This window comes from Cnephaeus nilssonii, assembly GCF_951640355.1.
Source record: "Cnephaeus nilssonii genome assembly, chromosome: 20".
Taxonomy (NCBI): Eukaryota; Metazoa; Chordata; class Mammalia; order Chiroptera; family Vespertilionidae; genus Cnephaeus; species Cnephaeus nilssonii.
In genome coordinates, this window is record NC_137091.1 from 13,013,560 (window position 1) to 13,034,881 (window position 21,322).

A 21,322-nucleotide genomic window follows, 5' to 3' on the forward strand; every position below is an offset into this window, starting at 1 on the left:
ACAGTCTCAGGCCAGTTGGAATTAGTGTCTTCAGAATAGCCAAGCTGGCAATAAGGCAGCCTGGGCCTGCACTCAGTTCTACCTTCTATTGGCTGTTTGACCTGGGCATCAAAATGTAAAATTCTGGACCTCAATTTTCTTATCTATAAATAGAGTTAGTAAGCATATTTCTCTCACATGGTGTGATCAATAATATAATGAATGTAAAGAACTTAGCTCTTGCCTGCCATACAATAAGCCCTTAGTAGATGTTAGTTGTATTATTATTAAATACTAAACCTCAGAGAACATGGGATTTATTTGGAGCAGATTTGCTAAGAGCAAACAAACCATGGGGTGATGAGCAATGAGCTGGAACAGACCCCAGAACATCAATCCTGAATGTCATTTCATGTCACCCACTGAGGGAACACTGCGTCAGAATTCCCTTTCAGAGAATGGAGCAAAGATAAGTGGGTTTTGCAACCCAGAGGCCATCTAATTATCAGAATAATCACTTTCAGGGGAGGAAACAATTCCCAATCAGGCTGCAGGGCAGGAGGAAAGTCCCAAAACTCTCATTCCCCAGCCTGGCAGCCCCGAAGGTGCCTGGTCTCCATCAGTTTTTCTCTGCTCCCTGCTTTTTCCAGTTCTGTGTACATTATGGGAAGTTGCTGGATGGCATAATCCATGGTTGGACTGTGTTTTTGGCAAGAGATAATGGAACATGAGGAAGCCAGGGTTGTTTTCTGTCTCTGCATTCTGAGCAGTTCACATTGGCAGGTCCTGGGAGGTCAGGGCACCTGGGTCCAAGGCTGGCCCAAAACACACCTCTCACTGTTCCATACTCTCCAGGGTAGACAGTAAATAAACTGTAAGGAGGTAGTCTTTTGGGTATCAAGTTCCCAGGACCTGAAGCAGCCTTCTGTTAGTCATGATCTGTGTAGAGAAAGCCCAAGTGACTCAGTTTCTGAGTCCTCCAGCAGACAGTCACAGAATATGTGGTGCCAGTTCTGGGGTCACGCTATCTGGGCTCACCCACTCTGTCACTAGTTGTCGGACAAGTTACTTATCTTCTCTTTGTTCCCTCATGTGTAAATGGGGATATTATACATACCTAAATGGATTATGAAGATTAAATGAATGAATTAACATAAAGCACTTAGATATAAGTGCTGTCATATAGTAAATGCTCAGTAAAAGTACTTTTGTAGTTTATCATTTTGGAAAATCAACTATCCAATGCACATCTGAGTTGCCAGTACAAGGTATCTGTATCTTGGATCTTATCTAGAGAAAACATTCCCAAACTTGGTGTTTAACTTGTGCTCTAACTCATCTTTGTAACGTGAACCCGTTCCAGGTGAATAACTGAATTAGGTAAGAGGGAGAGGAGGGGGAATACTATACTTTCATTAGCACTTGGCCATTGTACGCTACCAGGAACAACTGGAAATGAGTGCTAATTCTTCCTGGCATTCGCTTTGGAAAATTATAACCACAGTCTCTTCATGAACTTTATTTCCTCATTCATAAATAAGATCATTGGACTATTTCCCAAAGTATGTTTCATGGAATATTATTACTTGGCATGCTTATAATGAAAAAAGTGTTCCTTGGTAAATGAGTTGGGGAATTGTTAGTTTTCTTTGCTGCAGGACTTCTCAGATTCCTTAATAGGCTAACATACACCAAGTCTCCAAGAGGGGAATATAGTTGTATATAGCATCTTCCAAACTCATTTGACCATGGAGACCTGATGTCAAAGGAGCAACTCATGAGGTTTCTGTAAGATATAAATTAGTCTCTAAGGCCTCTTCCACATCCAACATTCTAAAACTAGTAGCCCTGCGCACGAATCCGTGTGCCAGGAGCTCTCTGCGGGGCCTGGCAGCTCCGCGCCTGCTGCCCAGAGGCTCTCCACAACATACAAGCGTTCCGCGCCCCAGCCTGGCCAGAGGCCCATCTGCAGCTGGGCGCGGAACGCTTGCCTCGTCACGCGCGGCGATGAAGCAAGCATTCTGCCAGGCCGCTCACACTGCCCGCTCTCAGCGGCCGCCCACCGGGACTGGGGGACTGTGGTGGGGCTGAGGACTGGGTGCTACCATCTTGTGGCTATGGGCGCCACCATCTTTGTGATGGAGTGATGGTTTATTTGCATATTACCCTTTTATTAGATAGGATTCTGTATTTAAATGATATTACCTTCTTCTTGGCCATTTAATTTATTTTTTAAATTGAATTTACTGGGGGTGACATTGGTTAATAAAATTATATAGGTTTCAGATGTACAATTCTAAAATCTTGCCGAAACCGGTTTGGCTCAGTGGATAGAGCGTCGGCCTGCGGACTGAAGGGTCCCAGGTTCGATTCCAGTCAAGGGCATGTACCTTGGTTGCGGGCACATCCCCAGTAGGGGTTGTGCAAGAGGCAGCTGATCGATGTTTCTCTATCATTGGTGTTTCTAACTCTCTATCCCTCTCTCTTCCTCTCTGTAAAAAATCAATAAAAAATATATATATTTAAAATCTTCTCAGACACTTTAGATCAAATTAAGGGTAAAGAGGCCTGGCCAGTGTTGCTCAGTGGTTGAGTGTCAATCCAGGAACCAGGAGGTCATGGTTTGATTTCTGGTCAGGGCACATGCCTGGGTTTCGGGCTCGATCCCCAGTGTGTGGCATGCAGGAGGCAGCTGATCAATGATTCTCTCTCATCACTGATGTCTCTCTCTCTCTCCTTTCCACTCTGAAATCAATTAAAAAATAATAATAAGGGTAAAGAGAGAGATATCCTACAGAAAATAAAATAGCATAAGCCAGATGCAGAAGAGAAAGAAAAACCAAGTTCTAACACATGTAGATCTATGTAAATTATATGCAGACAAGGCAGAAAGGGAGCAGTTTTAAATGTTAGGGCTTCTAAACTGTCACTTATGTTCTCACTAGAAAAGGGTGACTATACATTTTAGCAGACACAGTAAGGTCCTATCTTTTCAAATTATCGCTAATGACAAAAGGATTTGGACAAGTTACTGTTGAGATCTAGCTAAATCTATGGAGTATCCTCTACCCCTAAGTACTGACCCCATCCTCTCCTCTTACACATGGCTGTGGTGGAGGCTGAACATGGTTTTACATAAACCAGCAACCCCACGTACCCCATCTGGCTCAGCCTGGAATGAGCATCTGATCTTAGTTGGAACATTGTATCTTCCCTCAAATTTTTTGCATTTCAGGCCAGAGAGGGAATCTGAGTACTGGGTGTAAGATGCGGCGCTGGCCATTGGCAGTGGTCATGTTGCTGCCACAGGAAGAAAGCTGGACTCCAGTGCAAGAGACTGGAGGCAAAGTGCAGGAAGAAGCAGAGACAAAAGATGGAGCATTGCAGTTCCTGCGTCTGGGTCACTGATGACCAGCCCAGCCCTGCTTTCCCTGCAACATGCCTGTTCACTCTTCTTTGGATTCAGGAGGCTGTAAAGTTCTCTTGGCTCAAGCTTATTGAGAACTAGGTTTCTGCTGTTTAAAACCAAAAGAGCTCTGACTGTAGTCACATGTCCCCCACATCTCCTTTATCGATAAAGAAGGCAGAATCCTGAAAGCTGGTGGATTGAACACATGTACACACAACCGCTCTCTCCTCAAGCCCCACTAAAATGACAGTAACGGGATAAAAATGGTATGAAGTTATGAGAACAAAAAGAACTAACAAGGCGAGGGGTGGGGGGTGGGGCAATGGGGCGACACATATGTAATACCTTAATCAATACAGAAAAAAAAAAAAGAACTAACAAGGCAATGGTAACACTAGAAGCAGTTAGATGAATCCTGATTTGCCCAGGTTAGTATGTTTTGTTTGCTGCATTGGTATAATTATTAATAGTGTCCTCTTTTGCTCTTAAAAGTATTCTGGTTTGGACGACAAATTGATTCATTAAACCAAAGCCCAGAAGCAAGCCTAATGCACCAGGGAAACTCAAAAACATTCAGGAGCTGATGATCCATACCTCTCAAAATGGAGGTGAACAGAAGCCTTGGTTGGAAGTATGTTGAGTAGTAATTAAGTCTCCTGCTGCCTTCTGTTCTGTGCATCCAGGTGACTGCCCCTCCCCAACCACACCAGAAGCCTAGAGTTTTACCCACTTAAGAGTCCAACTAGAGAGACTCTGGATAGGTGGACATTAGGTTTAGATAAGATGAGGCTGCCATGTTGAAAACAGAAGGATTAAGTGAAAGTCTACTTACTGATGGTGAGACCACCATATTCCTCCTTCTATGCATCTTCCAGAACCCTGGCCAGCCAGTCTAAGTAGGAGACTAGATGATTCTTCTCTGACTACCCCCAAAGAAAAGACTTCCGAATAAGTTTTGGAGTCTCCCCATGAAATGACCTGGCCAGATGATCACCCTGTTACAAAGTCCACCAGTCCGTAGCATTTCCCATGCACACAGAGCATCATCAGCTTTTGAGTGCTCTGTTCTCAAATCTTACAGTAGGCTTAGAAGGTGACCAGTCCAGATAAGAGCAAGTGGATGAAGAGTTGTAGTACTTGATGTGTTTGAACCTTTTAAGAGATTTATAAACTTTTAGCAGAGACTGGGGATGAATTGGTAACTGGTTCATAAAAGAGTAACAAATGTAAACCTGAGACATTTATTAACTTCAGAGAAAGCCAAATTTCATACAAGAAAGGAAATGAATCATAGTACATTATATGACTCAACTCAACTGTGGGTAATAGTTACACTCATAATATAAACACTAAATGCTGATATAGCAAAAACTCTAATGTAACTATACAGGGAGAAAGGGGAAGGAAAATGTACATCTTTGTGGGGCCATGTTAATAATAACAACTAACTTGGGTATCAAGTTCCCAGGACCTGAAGCAGCCTGGGTTGCGGGCTCTAAGAGCTTCTAGAACAGGGGTGGGGAGCCTTTTTCCTGCCAAGGGCCATTTGGACATTTATAATATCACTCGCAGGCCATACAAAATTATCAACTTAAAAATTAGCCTGCTATGCCTGGACTGCATGTCTCAGTTGTTGAGCGTTGACCTATGAACCAGGAGGTCATGGTTCAATTCCGGGTCAGGGCACATGTACGGGTTGTGGGCTCCATACCATGTGGGGCATGCAGGAGGCAGCTGATCCATGATTTTCTCTCTCTCATCATTGATGTATTGATGTATGTCTGCCTCTCTCTCTCTCTCTCCTTCTCTGAGATCAATAAAAAACATGTATATATGTATATATGTGTATATATATATATTTTTTTTTTTCAAAAGTAGTCTGCTATATTTGGTCAAACATTTAATTAACTCACCCTAGTGCCTTGGCAGGGCCAGACCAAATGATTTTGTAGGCCTTATATGGCCCTCAGGCTGGATGTTCCCCACCCCTGTTCTATAACCCATATATTCTAATTACTTTCCATAAATTGGCTCATTTAATTCTTGTAACAACCCTATATTATCCCCATTTTACAGATGAGGAAAATAAGGCACAGAAAGGTCAACTAACTTGTGCAGGGTCTGACTGCCAGTATGTTGCAAAGCTGGGATTCAATCCCAGACATTCTACTAGTACCTCCAGAGGCCATGCTCTAGTGTAAGCCACTATACTTTGTGGCTTATTCCTTCCCAATGCAGGCCAGTTTTCTCCACCTTAGGAACATAATCACTGAGCAAGTTCCATCTTTACATATTAGGTCTAGTAGGAAGTCAATAAGTAAATTGAAAAATCAAGAAATAGCAATATAAGTATACTATTTAGAAATATAGAAGTAAACATTGAAAGAAACAGCTAATCAAGTTGAAAATAGTCGCTGCTAGAGAATGGAGGGAAAGAAAGGAGGATGGGGTTATGGATCTCTGAATTAAGCTTTGTCAAACGACTGATGTATATGAGTAACTTTTTTGAAAAATAAAAATTAAAAAACAAAAACATTAACAATAAAAAGACAAATAACCCAAATAAATGGGGGGGAAAATCTGAATAGACATTTCTCCAAAGAAGAGAGACACAAATGGCTAATTAGTTCATGAAAAGATGCTCAACATCTTTAACCATCAGGGAAACTGCAGATCTATACTAGAACACTTTTCGCCTGCTAGTTTGGCTCTAATTCTAGTAAATGACAGACAGCAACAAGTGTTAGTGACAATGCGGAGCATTTGGAACCCTCATACATTGCTAATGGGAATAAAAAGGGATGCAACTGGAAAACAGTCTGGCAGTTCCTCAAAAAGTTAAACAGTTACTGTATGACCCAGCAATTCCACTCCTAGGTATATACCCAAGAGAACCAAAAACATGTTGGCACAAAAACTTTTACACAAATGTGCATGAGAACATAGCCCAAAAGTGGAAACAGCTCAAATGTCCATCAACTGATGAATGTATAAACAAATGTGGTGTATCCATACAATGGAATATTATTCAACCATAAACAATAATGAAATCCTGATACATGGTACAATACGTACAAACCTTGACCACATTATGCTAAGTGAAAGGAGGCAGACACAAAAAGCCACCTATAAATTAATTTCATATGAAATATCTAGAAAAGGAAAATCCATACACAGAAAGTAGATTAGTGGTTGCGAGGGGGGAATGATGGAAGTGACGGCTAATGGGGACAAGGCTTCTTTTTTTGGCTAATGAAAATGCTCTGGAATTAGGTTGTGGTGAGGTTTGCACAGCTTTATAAATATACTAAAAGCTCTGTATTGTACACGTTAATACAGTAAATTTTATAGATATGAATATCTCACTTTAAGAAATTATGTGATAAAAAAGATGCAAGGTGAGGGGGAGTGGAGGCTATTGAACTATTGATAAACAGAGCACACTTATTTTACCTCCCTTTGCGTCAGCAGCAGTGGCCTTCATCTGCCTGGACTGGGCCTTGCCTTTTTCCTACTCACCAACCTCCCCCAGGTTCATTCTGTCTCCAGCCTGGCATTGCTCCTCTCCTGATACCCTCCAGCCCCGCTCTCGCAGACCTTGGCTCAGATCCTGGGACAAATATGCCTCTGAAAAAGGCCTCTGATGATCTCCAGGGTTATCTAGCTATAAACCCTCTTTAACTCAGAAATTTAAGGGCAAGACTTCTGAGTTGCTATCTTATGTACCAGCAATTTTCAACCAGTGTGCTGCAAGAGTTTTTAAACATTGAATATCTGACTATTTAGTCAGGAACACTGACCTCTTTTCCCTTAGACTGTCAATAAAAAATGACAACACAACAATAACCATCTGGTGTGAATGCCCTGTCTTGAACCACAAACATATAGGTCATATGATACAGTTGCATCTTATTGGTCATGTCGCATAATAAGGTTGCGTCTGATTGGTTAATTCTTAGTATCAGAAATCCTTATATGTAAGTACAGACATCTGATTTTTTAAAAGTCACTTTGGAGCATAAAGGGTAGGTAAACCAATAAAAATGATACTTTTTTTTTGTGCCAAATTGGCAAAAAATATATTTTTTGGTGTGCTGCAGAATTTTAGTAATTAGTTTATGTGTGCCATGAGATGAAAAAGGTTGAAAATCGCTGCTATCTACAAATCTGTATTTGACAGGCAATAGAGATCCCTGGGAAAATAGGCACTCATTAATGACTGAACATTTCGTTTTTAATGTGTGGGAATGAATATTTGGAAACTTGTGCTTCTGGTCTGACTGGGTCTTAAGAAGTAAAGGATAGCAAATTATGTTGGGCTTGAGACAAAACAGAATAAGACAAGCTGCTAAATATATACAACAGGTATAAAAATCATCACAACACCTTGACACAGAGAAGTGATGAAACCTTTGTTATTTAAAGAAAAGTATATGGCTAAACAGGAATTGGAACTTGGTACAAATCTTTACTGAATAAACTAGAATGTCACTTTAAATCTCCTCAGCATGGAAAATTATATTTTCACCCATTGTTGGTTCAATTCTTTGCCTTAAAAATAATCTTGATTTGCTCTTTCTTTAAAAAAGAAGCAGTCTAGTCTCGGGCGGGTGGCTCAGTTTGTTGGAGCATCATCCTGTAACCAAAGGGTTGTGGGTTTGATGCCCAGTCAGGGGGCATATGGAAGGTGATTGACCGATGTTTCTCTCTCACATTGATACTTCTCTCTCTCTCTAAAATCAATAAAAACATACCCCCAGTTGAGTATTAACAGATAAATAAGCAGTCTAATAAACTTAGGAAACAGAAGAGCTGGGTAGAGACACATAGCCTGGGTTTAAGACAGCTCTGCCACTTGCTAGTAGTGTGATCTTGAGCAGTTTGCTTAATCTTGAGGGGCTTCCTTTAGTATTCTGTAAAATGGGGATAACACTACCTACCCCTCAGAGTTCCTGAGAGAATCAACTGAAACAGTAATGCACCTAGCTCTGTGCCTGCTTTATAAAAGCACACGGAATTATTATTATTTTGTGGTACTACATCAACTGCTTCATAGTGGTAGGTAAGAAAGACAAAAAACAGGAGTGTTGGAGGTCAAATCAAATCCAATAACTTGTGGTTCAGTAACTACAGAGCATCTAGGTTCCAGCTGAGTTGGTACCCATCCTGAGGAAGAATGAGGGGTATAAGCAACATGAGATCATTGCACAGACTGGAAGGCTGGGTTCCATATAATAAAGTCTGTCTTCCAAAATCTGAGATGACTGATGGTGAGATAAGGTGTAAACCTCTAAAAGTTCCAGCCATGAAATAAATGGCCTATTCATTTAGATTAAATATAAAATTTTCTTTGGTGAGTTTTAAAATTATTAAAAACCTCCTGCAAATCTATAGATTGGATAGTAGTAGTGATGGTGATGGTGGTGGTGGTGGTGGTGGTAGTAGTAGTAGTAGTAGTAGTAGTAGTAGTAGTAGTAGTAACAACAACAATAAGGATTAGTAGTTATCATTAGTATTGTTGTCTTTTATATTTAGCATCCTTTACAATTTGTGAAGTTTTACATGTTATCCCATCTAATTCTTGCCACAATATCTCTGTCAGGTAGATAGGACTGATATGAAAATGAGGTTCAGTAAGGTTGAGATTTGCACCAAGACCAGAACTTGTACCAAATTCAGCAGCCCCTAAATTATTCTATGCTCCCTCATTATTTTCTCTACTAAACTGTGAGGATCCATTTCTTCCAAGGTAAGCATTCTGACACACTGCTCCTCTTGCCTTCCTGAGGTTCTGGGATGTAGCACAGATACTTAAAGCTTAAAAAAAAAGGAAGAGAATAACAAGAGACAGAGATGTCCCAAACAAAACAGGCTCTTCTCAAGATGCAGTAATAACGAATAGATGGAGAAGCATAAACACAAAAGAGAAATGACTATAGACTCGTAGGGGCCCATTATGGTTGAGTGTGTCTCCTGCTTCCTCCAAGATGTGTGAGGTCCTAACCCCAGGACCTCAGAAAGTGACCTAATTGAGAAACAGGATTGCTCTGATGTAACTAGCTAAGATAAGGTCATACTGGAGTAGGACATCAACATAACTGGTGTCCTTACAAGAAGAAAGCCAGGTGAAGACATTGTTGCGCAGAAAGTATGCATATGATGACAAAGGCAGAGATAGGAGTTATGCATCTTCAAGCCAATAAATGACAGATTGCTGGTAAACCACTGGAAGGTAGGGAGAGGCAAGGAAGATTTTCCTAAAGTAGGTCAGAGGGAATGTGGCCCTGTCAACGGTTTGATTTTGGACTTCTAGCCTCTAGGACTATGAGACAGTACATTTTTATTGTTTTAAGTCACCCAGTTTGTAGTACTTTGTTACGGCAGCCCTAAGAAACTAATACAGCCCGGCTGGCGTGGCTTAGTGGTTGAGCATCGACCTATGAACCAGGAGGTCACGGTTCGATTCCTGGTCAGGGCATATGCCTGGGTTGTGGGCTCGATCCCCAGTGGGGGCATGCAGGAGGCAGCTGGTCAATGATTCTCTCTCATCATTGATGTTTCTCTCTCTCTCCCTCTTCCTTCCTCTCTAAAGTGAATAATAAATTTAAAAAAAAGAAAGAAACTAATACAGGGTTTAAGAGGGTTTTTTCTTTTAAGACTGAAATGGAGTCATAGTAGCTAGGATGTCTAAGAGTAAGTAAAAAGGGAAGTGTTTGGGGAGATAATTTATAAACTTACAGCATACATATTTTAAAATTCCTCTATGCCTGTCTCTCTTGACACTGTAAATAATGTCCAACAAATGCTAAATTCTTTTAAAAAAAATTATTGATTGATTTGAGAGAGAGATTTGTTGTTCCACTTACTTATGCATTCATTGGGTGGTTCTGGTGGGGATCGAACTCAGAACCTTGGCTTATCCAGACGATGCTCTAACCAACTGAGCACCTAGCCAGGGCCTCAAATGCTGAGTTCTTATTCCATGCCTTTTATGAATATTATCAATACTGTAAACACTCGAGCCCTGGCCAGTAGCAGAAGATGACTGACAGAATTGCTGCCTTGGTCAACTGGCTATAGCTTCACACTCCCAAGAAGGGAAGATACTCTTTAATTTCAGTCCTGAAAGGGCTCTCCCAAGCACTTTTTCAAAGTTTACAGAGGAATAATTATTACCTGGATCCCAGTCATTTTTATGTGTTCTTTTCATTTGCTTTTCACATGGAGTCTTCGATCTGTTCAAAAGGAGCAGTGTCTGTGAAACTAGCCCTGGGAAGGGAACTAGGCCTGTTTACTGTGCACAGAGCACAAAAAAACCCCCATACCAGATGTTGTCAAAATAGCTTTCAGGATAAAACAAAAACCAATAAAAGGAAGTTTCCATTAAGTCTGTCTATTTACTTATAACTTGTCATTTGTGCTATGTCCTCAGGTCCTAGTTCCCAGCCTGGATAGACAGACAGACACAAGGTGAACCTAGGACACATGCACTAAAGCTTTTGGATGGACCATGTGTGACTGCTGTAATTAAAAAAGCATAATGTCATACACAACGTCATTCATATTTTTTTCTTTTAGCCAGGGTTTGCCTTCTCTCTCACAACAAAGGAGGAGAGTAACCTACAACTGCACAAATGTTAGTGAAACCACTATTCATCATGTTATAGGAGGATTTTTGTCATCAGAGTCCAAAACTGGACTCAAAAAAGAAGGAATTAAAAATCACTCTTGGGTGGAGGCCTGGGTTTGGCTCAGAATCTGACTCAGCTATCAATTAAAAATGAAACCCCAACTCTTCCCCCCGAAGATGCTTCCGGTTTTGCTTATTTTTGAAGATACGACCTTGTGTTAACACCTGTTTATCATCTTGAAGGAATGAATTCTAAAGCCTACTACTTATCTCCCACTAGACTGTGTAGAGGACAGATTACTCTTTTGTCATCTAAAATTAGGGATTAGAAGGAAGAAAAACTAAGCACTGGGAATTATCTTTTAATATTAAAAGGCAAGGGGGAAAGTTTTAATGTAAAAAGCTGCTATACTTAGTCACTATAAATCCACCTGCAAAGTCTTCAAGTACTTCACAGTTCTTGCAAGAAGTCAACTCTTTGTAAACTACACACAGGATGGCAGTAGTAGCTATCGAGATTAGCTATCGAGATAAATCTAGAACTATAGTCTATCCCAAATCACTTTTTTTTAACTTTTTAAAAATATATTTCTTTATTGATTTCAGAGAGGAAGGGAGGAGAGATAGAAACACCAATGATGAGTAAGAATCATTGATCGGCTGCCTCCTGCACGCCCCCTACTGGGGATCGAGCCTGCAACCCAGGCTAGAATCAAACCTGGGACCCTTCAGTCCGCAGGCTGACGCTCTGTCCACTGAGCCAAGCCAACTAGGGCTCAAATCACTTATTTTTTAACAAAGATCATCAACTTTTACTTTTTTTTATTGTATATACAGTAGTCCCTCCTTATTGGTGGTTTCACTTTCCAAGGTTTCAGTTACCTGCAATTAACTGTGGCCTGAAAATGTTAAATGGAAAATTCCAGAAATAAATAATTCAGTGATATATATGAAAAATTAATTTAAGGCTAGTACAGAGTGTTTTGTACTAGAAAATTTAAGAAAATAAGTGTTTATTTATAATCAATACATTAGACATGTACTGTATATAAGAAAGGTTAAAACAGGGAATCATCTGGGGGGTCTGGAACAGATTAATTCAATTAACATTATTTCTAACGGGGAAAAAATGATTTGTATTTTTTAAAATCTCCACCTGAGGATGTTTTTCCATTGATTTTTTTTTTTCTTTTATAGAGAGTGGAAGAGAAAGGGAAAAACAGAGAGAAATATCGATGTGAGAGAAACACACAGGTAGGTTGCCTCCTGCACCCACCCTGACCAGGGCCCAGACCAGGGAGAAACCTGCAACCGAGGTACGTGCCCTTGACCAGAATCGAACCCAGGACCCTTCAGTCCACAGGCCACCAGCTAGGGCTGCTTCAGTTTTTGAACAAATCATTTCTTGAACAGCCTTCTGGAACAAATTAAGTATGAGAAATGAGTTTCCACTGTAATTTTATTAGAGTATATTGTTATAATTTATTAATAGTATTATTTTTAACCTTACTGTGCCTAACTTATAAATTAAACTTTATCATAAGTATGTATTTATGTACAGGAAAAAACACAGCACACATAAGGTTCACTACCTGTGGTTTCAGGCCTGCACTGAGTGTGGGTCTTGGAATGTATCCCCCACAGTTTATTCCATTATTCACAGTAGTTATGTCCTATAAAGTCACCACAAACACAGAATTAGTGGATAATGAACCACTGTTCCTAGGAGAAGTGTAGTTAGCTCTCTGAGAATTTCTGGTCACTCTAAATCACTCACTTTTTAATCTTCTTTCCCCCTCTCTGTTCTTCACATCAGATAATTTCTACTGCTCTAAGGAGGGTGAGAAACAGACAGAAACATCAATGTAATAGAGACACAGCGACTGGTTGCCTCCCTCACATACCTGACTTGGGTAGGGGATTAAGCCTGAAACCGAGGTACGTGCCCTTGACCGGAATCGAAGCCGAGACCATTCAGTCAGTGGGCCAACGCTCTAACCACTGAGTCAAACCTGCTAGGGCTCTTCAAATTCTTTTACTCTTTCCTTGGTCATCTCCATTCTGCTTCTAATGCCATCGAGTGATTTTTTTAAAAAAATATATTTTATTGATTTTTCACAGAGAGGAAGGGAGAGGGATAGAGAGCCAGAAACATCGATGAGAGAGACATCGACCAGCTGCCTCCTGCACATCCCCCACCAGGAGATGTGCCCGCAACCAATGTACATGCCCTTGACCGGAATCGAACCTGGGACCTTCCAGTCCGCAGACCGACGCTCCATCCACTGAGCCAAACCGGTTTCGGCGCCATCGAGTGATTTTTAAAAAGAATCTTATATATTGTAGTTTCCAGTTCTAGAACTTCCTTTTGGCTCTTTTTTTAAAAAATCATTTCTATTTCCTTGCTGAGATTTCCTTTTTTTTTTTTACTAATTGCAGGCATATTTTTAAAAATTCATTGAGGATAGTTATAATAATTGCTCTAAAATCCTTGTCTGAAAATTCTAATATCAGGATTATCTTTGAGTTGGTCTCAGTTGATTTTATTTTCTATTGGGAATATATTTCATTTTCTGGGGTTTTCATATATTGAGTTATTTTGGATTATATCCTGGACATTATATACATTAAATTATGGAGACTCTGGATTCTTTTCTTTTCCAATCAGTGCTTTTATTTCTATAAAGCAGGCAATCATCTTGCTTGGTTCAGAGGTCAGGCAGAGATGTATGCAGACAGAATTTGGGAATCCTCTCTCCAGATCTTTCCCTTCCAGGATTTGTAGCCTCTCTCCTGCAGCTGTACCTTTCTCAGGTTGGATCTTCAGGTTCCACATTCTAGAAAGACTAGGTTTTCCCGACCAGCACCCCTAATGCATGCCATTCCTCGTCAAATAGGCTTGGCTAAAAGCCAAGAAAATGGGAACTCATTTTGTATAGCACCTCTTCTCTAAGCATGGATTCCCCATAAGAACCTGCCTGCTTCTGACCACACTCCAGGGTCTTCAGATAGCTGCCTACTGTATTATATGCAGAGTTTTTAGATGTTATCTGAGGAGGGCCAGTCTGGTAGACTATTAGTCAGCCATTATTGTCCCAATTATTCATTATTGTCTTTGGAATATGAATATGGATGTTCTAAACATTTACAATGCTTAAATTAGTTACCTTGCAAAGACCTAATTTGGGAAGAGCATATAGTTAGGCATAATTTTCTCATTCTGTCACTCAGCTCATCTTCTTCATATTGAGGATGGCTATTAACTCCGAGGCCAATGGAAGATACAGGTCTAACCACAGCTCCTCTCCTGGGTATCCCAGTAAATTTCATTTCCATCAAGCATAAAGTAGAATGGGTTTAAAGTGGTGTCTTTCCTGGTTCTCTTAGGCTTCAGGATATATTGGGAATTAATTAACAAAAAGATATAGTCATAAAGCCAAAATAAGGCTAAAAAGAGAAAATAAGTATTTCTTTTTAAAATATATATTTTATTGAATTTTTACAGAGAGGAAGAAAGAGGGACAGAGAGTCAGAAACATCGATGAGAGAGAAACATCGATCAGCTGCCTCCTGCACACCTCCTACTGGGGATGTGCCTGCAATCAAGGTACATGCCCTTGACCAGAATCGAACCTGGGACCCTTGAGTTCGCAGGCCGACACTCTATCCACTGAGCCAAACCGGTTAGGGTGAGAAAATAAGTATTTCAATAAAAAGTGAATGCAGTATTCTCCTCCAATGTGATTACTGTGTTGACTGCACAAAATTCTGGCTACTTTCAAGAAGGAAAGAGATAGAAGCTGCCTCATGAGTCAGAGGTGGCGATGCCTTCCCTCTCTGATCCCAGTCTATCACCTGATCTTCTGAGCCTCTGCCTCTCCCAGGACTCTCTGCCTCCTTTTCAAGCTGCCAGAACCACAGAGGTCCTTGGCCGGCAGCTCTATGAACAACAGAGCATTCACTGAAACCTGGGATTACCTTCTGGCACTCTATTGCTTGAGAGATAGTGATTAGAAGGAAAAAAACACACCAAATTTCATCAACAAAGTGGCATTTTCATTTCAGCTGTTCCTGGGGGCAAAACAGAGCAGTAAAGAGAAATCCCAGATTGAAAGCTTTGTGGTTATCTCCGCTTCTCATTAAAGTGGCCCTGATGATAATCACACCTACGATTACAAGATTTAACACACCTGGTCTCAAGGATGCCACAGGAAGAGGAATCATCCATCCATCCCGTCCCATTTCCTTTTCTTTATTCACTGAGTAAGCACAATTTATAAATTTTGGTGAGTGCAGATGAGAGTTGTTTTGGAGATTAGAGGTGTTTCATTCACATGGCCTTTTGAAATTGACAAAAATCTTCCATGACCACAAATTATTTTAGTACTGGTAAGACTAGCAGTGTTGCTTTCATTGGCTACACATGGATGTGAGAAATCTGGATAGTGTTTCTTTCTGTTTCTTCTCTCACTTTACTAACCAGGCATATTTTCTCTCTTTTTCTCTCGCTTAATGAGAGTGTGTCGCACTCAGAGAATATTGTAGATTTAGTTTAATAGTCTATCATATTTTTAAAAAATATATCTTATTGATTTTCTACAGAGAGAAAGAGAGAGGGATAGAGAGTTAGAAACATTGATGAGAGAGAAACATCGATCAGCTGCCTCCTGCACACCTCCCACAGGGGATGTGCCCGAAACCAAGGTACATGCCCTTGACTGGAATCGAACCCGGGACCTTTCAGTCCACAGGCCGACGCTCTATCCACTGAGCCAAACCAGTTAGGGCAATAGTCTATCATATTTTAGACAAATTTTTATTATGAAATCATTTTAGATTTACAGATAAGTTGTAAAGACAGCACAGAGAATTCCTGTATACCCCTCACCAAGTTTTCCCTATCGTTAACAATTTACACAACCATGAAATATTTGTCAGGAGTTTTGTAAATCTGGACAATGGATGTAAAACACTCACTCTTTCTTAACTCCCTCTTGTTCAGCAGATTCTCAACAAGAGCAGTGTGTATCCTACAGCGATTTCATCATCTGAGTTACTGAGTTATGATCTGTACGTCCTCCACTCCCATCAAGGTCCTAGATAATAGCTAGGGGGGAACTCATGAGTCCAAGCTTGTACGAAATGGTGTCAGAAACTTGATATGGCAAAATTCCAGCATGAATAAAGCCTGTGTGTCTGGCAAAACTATTACTCTTCTAACGGCTTCACTGACACTTAAATACCGATGTGCCAGCCGCAGACGAGCATTGTGGATGCCAGTAAGTGAATTATTAATGTAAACTCTCTCTACAAAGTCAACTGGGAATAAGTGTCCATTAAGATCAAGAAGGAAATTAATTTAGAGGTCACTCATTCTCAGATCACATATGGATATAAATACTTTCTTCCTGTGTTGGCCATACACTGAGGAGAAATCCAGCCAAACCCACTTGGAGGAGGAAGAAAGTTTAATTTATGCAGCAACTAAAATCTCATGGATTGAACTGACCGCTAGAAAGGAAACATTTAAAATGAGGCCCCTTTGTAATTCAGTAGGAACTATTATGAGTCAGGAAGGCAAGTCACTAAAGTTCAGGCTACGGAGGCAGGCTCAGTGCCTTCCAGCTAGCTCACCTTGGAATGCCAAGACACAGAGCCTCAATCTACAAATCTATGCTCTGGTTTCCCTGTAGCAGTTAGTGTGTAATTTACCTACTATGTTACAGAAGAAACATCTTCCTGAAGATGCAAACAATACAATTTCCTGCTACGAAATCCCTGCTTATCGATTCATCTGCATGAGTCAACCCAGGGGAAAGGTTTGAGGCCTGCCCTGGTGAAAGGAAGACTGATAAACAGACAAAAACCAGAGGTAGGAAAATTACAAATGGTAAGAGACTGAGTTACCTCTGTAGCTTTCTGGCTGAGTCCCCGAAGCAGCACCACAATCACATGGATGGCAGCTCTGCGCACTTGAACTTCATGGTCTGTTTTAGCCACAGCAATTAGACAAGCTGTTACCTAGGAGAGTGAGGGAAGAAGTCAATAAAACCCAGGATTGCACAATTACATAAAGCCTCTTAAATACGTCCCACTTTCTATACATCCATCAAGAACAATCTAGCTTAGAGAGGGGTGGAAAGTTTCCTCATTCTCAGTAAGAGAGATCTAGATTAAGCTTTTATGGAAAAGGACAAAAACCTGGTTTGGAATTCAGGAGGAAAATTAGGGAGTGGGAAGGGATACGTATATGGTCATGTGCACTTTAAGGATGGGAATACGTTCTGGGCCAGGGGTCCTCAAACTTTTTAAACAGGGGGCCAGTTCACTGTCCCTCAGAGAGAAGGAGGGGAGTCGGAGAGTGCAGCGCACATTCCACACATGCGCACTGCGGGCCGGGACGAGTCGGCTGCTAAGCAGGACAGGCAGCGGCGGCAAAAACACCTGGCAGGCCGGATAAATGTCCTCGGCGGGCCGCATGTGGCCCGCGGGCCGTAGTTTGAGGACCCCTGTTCTGGGCAATGCGTCGTTAGGCAATTTTGTCATTGTGCAAACATCACAGTGTACTTTTGCAAACCTAGGAGTATACCCTACTACACACCTGAGCCATACGCTGTGGTCACCATCTTATATGAGGTCTGTTGTTGACTGAAATGTCATTTTTGCGGCACATGACTGTATAATAAAGGTATGTTCAAACGCAAATATATTTTCACAAATGGGAAGAACTGCCCAGTTGGTGTGGCTCAGTGTTTGAGCATCAACCTATGAACCAGGTCACAGTTCAATTCTCGGTCAGGGCACATGCCCGGGTTGCAGGCTCCACCCCCAGTGTGGGGCATGCAGGAGGCAGCCGATCAATGTTTCCCTCTCATCATTGATGTTTCTATTTCTCCCTCTCCCTTCCTCCCTGAAATCAATAAAAATATATTAAAAAAAAAGTGGGAAGAACTGTTACTTGCCCCCCTTTGGGAACACTGAATCAGAGGCAGAAAAGCTGTTCCAAAACACAGCGGCACCTGGGGACTGAGAACCATGGAGCTGTAGCTAAGCAGGCTTCAGAGTTCATATGCAGGCCTGGCATGAATATGAATGTGCCACTGATGAAAGTTTCTGCCCAGGGACAGAGAAATACATAAATATTCAAACTGATCTTTAGCATGTTCAGACTTCCCAGTCCTACAAATCCAGTTTATACCCCATGTGAGTCACCAGGGGCCAATTTCAGAGACTCCCTGCCTGGGCTTCTTCTTTTGTGGAGGAGGTCGTTCAGGGCTCATTCACTTAAAAAGATGGCTCTATAACAGAAAAACTGGAAATTACTTGCAAAACATGGTGCCAGATATATAGCTAATAATTACATGTAATAAAATGAGGGTTTCTATACCTTGCTCCTAGTAGGCATAGAGGTACCACTAAAAATATTAGCAGCAAACCTTTCTGAGGCACTTGTGCAAGATTTAAAAAGAAAAAGCAAAAATTTTAAAAGTGTGACCAATGGCAGCACAAAATAGAAGGTAAGAAAATTATTCAATTGGTCTCTCACATACTTTGTTATTTGATTTACTGTGTGAGTGTATTTCTTGGCCAACCATGGAGGAATTTCTAGCTATGATAAGAAATTAGCCAGATTGTGTGTTTGGAAACATGTATTAATATATGTATATTATGCTTAAAGAATGTTGCTTTTTTTTAAAAAAAATAAAGGCACAAATGAGGACATAGGCTTGTGGAGAAATTTTAACTATGCAGGTTGTATTTTTCACAGCTTTCAAACAGTTGGGCATAGTTCAAAGTATCTAATTAATCAGTGATGGCAGAGAGATGAGAAGAAGTAGCTTGTTCTTAAATATAATTGCATCTGTGGTGCACTGGCATTCAATCAAGTTGTACATCCATTAGATAAGTTTACAGCTTGCAAGTGAAAGAAAAATCCCAGAAAAACTCAACTCTTTGGGGACTGTTTTTCAATGTGACCCTGCAAGCTGCTTCTGCTTTTGACCTGGGACACCCTGACCCAAGGCCATCAGTGGCTGCCATGCCCCTGGCATTAACGGTGAAAGCAACTCAGTCCTAGGAGGAATTCCTTGGGCGATCTCCAAACCGGCAACAATATAATAGCTACCTCTACTTGCAGGCTTACTATTTACAAGGTAAGAGCTGAAATCAGGGAAACAAGTCAGAGCTAGGTCTGAGTCTTTCTTGACACATGAAAGTTTAGCTGATTCAGTCTGATAACTAAAGTGTGAAAGCCAGCACAGGGCTGTTTAATGTGCAGATGCTCCCAAGCCTCTTTGCCGGCTTCCCTCTAGGTTTTAGTTTTGGGTCCCTGTTTCCACGTTTGTGGGTCCAAGACTTCCTGGCCTAGAACCCTGCGGGTGTCCAGCTTTGTCACCTCTGCTCTGTTCACTTGCTGAGTGCACCATGCTTCCGCCTCGGCTCTCAGTGAATTCTATAATTAGGACAGGCAGAGCCATCCTGGCTGGCAAAGCACTTCCCCGGCAAGGCCAGTTCTCAAAAGCCTGTGCCACCTTGAAGGCATGACTGACAGAGGAGCTGGTTATTACAAGCCTTGCTGAGATCAGCTGGAATGGTTTCCTACTTGTTACAGGATGTTAGTGATTTATGCACCAGACTATACCAAGCCCATCTGCAATTAGCCACCCGGGACAATCAGGAAGAATCTGTGAACAGGAGAGTGTTCATGAACCTTCCTTGATACCTTTGCCATAAATACCAAGTTCTATGAAGTGTATGACAGCCAGTTATGCAAAATGTTTTTAAAGCATCAAAATTTTAATACAATCTTACAGATATCACCTAGAAGTAAGAAAGGCCTTCTGATTTCCAGGTTAAACTCCCAAAACTAATCTGTAATGTTGCTCTTCTGCAGGCCAGTGGGATAGACCCCTCACCAAATGCATGGCCACTCTCTTCCATCCATCCAGTCTGAACAAGCCACTCCCAGGGCTAGTCTCTCTCACCTCCAACCCCAAGGACACACTCAACATTGTCTTCCACCCCTAAAAGCTTTGGCAAATAGATAGATGATGTAAGGTCTTTACTAATTTATGAACTGGTGTAATATTTCTATTCTGTTTCTAAGTCCTCCCAGAGAACAGAAACCCATTCTATGTGGTCTTCGTGTTGCCTGCCTAAGGGTCAATGTTGCTATTTTAATAAACTCTCCTATGTAAGGCTTTTTCGTCATTGGCTAAATTATGTCAATCATACCCCCTTCTGAAAGCCATACAGAGAGAAGGAAGATGACTGCGTGGAAACACTAAAGGTCAGCTTAAGCAATTGGACACTTGATAGGAGCCAACAGAAATAGGAAAAGTATCACTCCTCAAATAGCTGGCACACACCAAACATAATCAGAACTATATAAATAAATAAATAATACAGATGGCAAGATTGGGGGGAAAAACAACCCTTGGAAAATTCCAGAAGAGAGGTACCAGAGTGGAGGTATGTATCAGGAAAGCATGATTTCAATTTTCCAACTGCATCTTCATCCCTTTTCCAAGCATTTCTTTTGTTAAAATTCAGTTGGTCTGCTAACTGGTCTGAAACTAGACCATCTGTCCCTCTGTTTTGTAAACTAAGAAGCCTTAACAGCAAAGGCAGCGGGGTCTCTAATTCACACGTGCTCGGCTTGCTCATTGAACCTGCCACGAAAGAGAACCACGGAGGCTACTTTAGCTTCCTGAGGTTTCCCAGGACATCCACCTGAGTCCTGGTCTCAGGGGTCTACGTGCCCTCACCCTGCCCCTTAGAAACTGCACTGACTGTGGAAAACTGGTAATAAATGCAGGTCATGCAGTGGGATCAGAGGTGGAAGTTTCGTATCGGCTTCGTGGGCACCACATTAGACGAGAATGCTCCTGCACTTGTCACCTGGGGCATATCTCATTTGCTGCACTGAGGTTGGGCCTCTCCCTGTGGTTGACTTAAATCATATTTACTTCTCACAGAAAGTGATAAGGAATAAAGAACTTCTCAAGATTTGGTTTCAAGCAACACAGCTCTTGACAAGAACAAGAGGAAATTGGGGAAAATAATAATGCTCTCCAAACAGGTTAAATCTTGACAGAGAGAAAAAACCTGAATTCCCGGTACAGAGAATGTGGAAGAGATGATCCTACACTTGATATTCCTCTCCTCCCAGCAAGCACTGTCTCGGTATAGACAGTCGATAAATCTGGACCACCCAACAAGGGGCGGGGGGTGGCGGGGGGCGCGGTTTTCTTCAGGTGCCCGAGGGCTGTAACTCTGACCCGCAGATCAGATCATGTAGAAGA

The 21,322-nt window shown here is 41.4% G+C and overlaps 1 protein-coding gene across 1 annotated transcript in view; it reads right to left on the reverse strand.

The window, feature by feature from the left end:
• TANGO6 (transport and golgi organization 6 homolog) overlaps nucleotides 1-21,322 on the reverse strand; it is a 153,015-nt gene that overhangs the window by 12,892 nt on the left and 118,801 nt on the right. Inside the window, exon 17 of the mRNA XM_079800333.1 lies at nucleotides 16,926-17,039. Coding sequence (XP_079656459.1) covers nucleotides 16,926-17,039 — 114 coding nt within the window. The remainder of the gene's footprint in view (nucleotides 1-16,925; nucleotides 17,040-21,322) is intronic.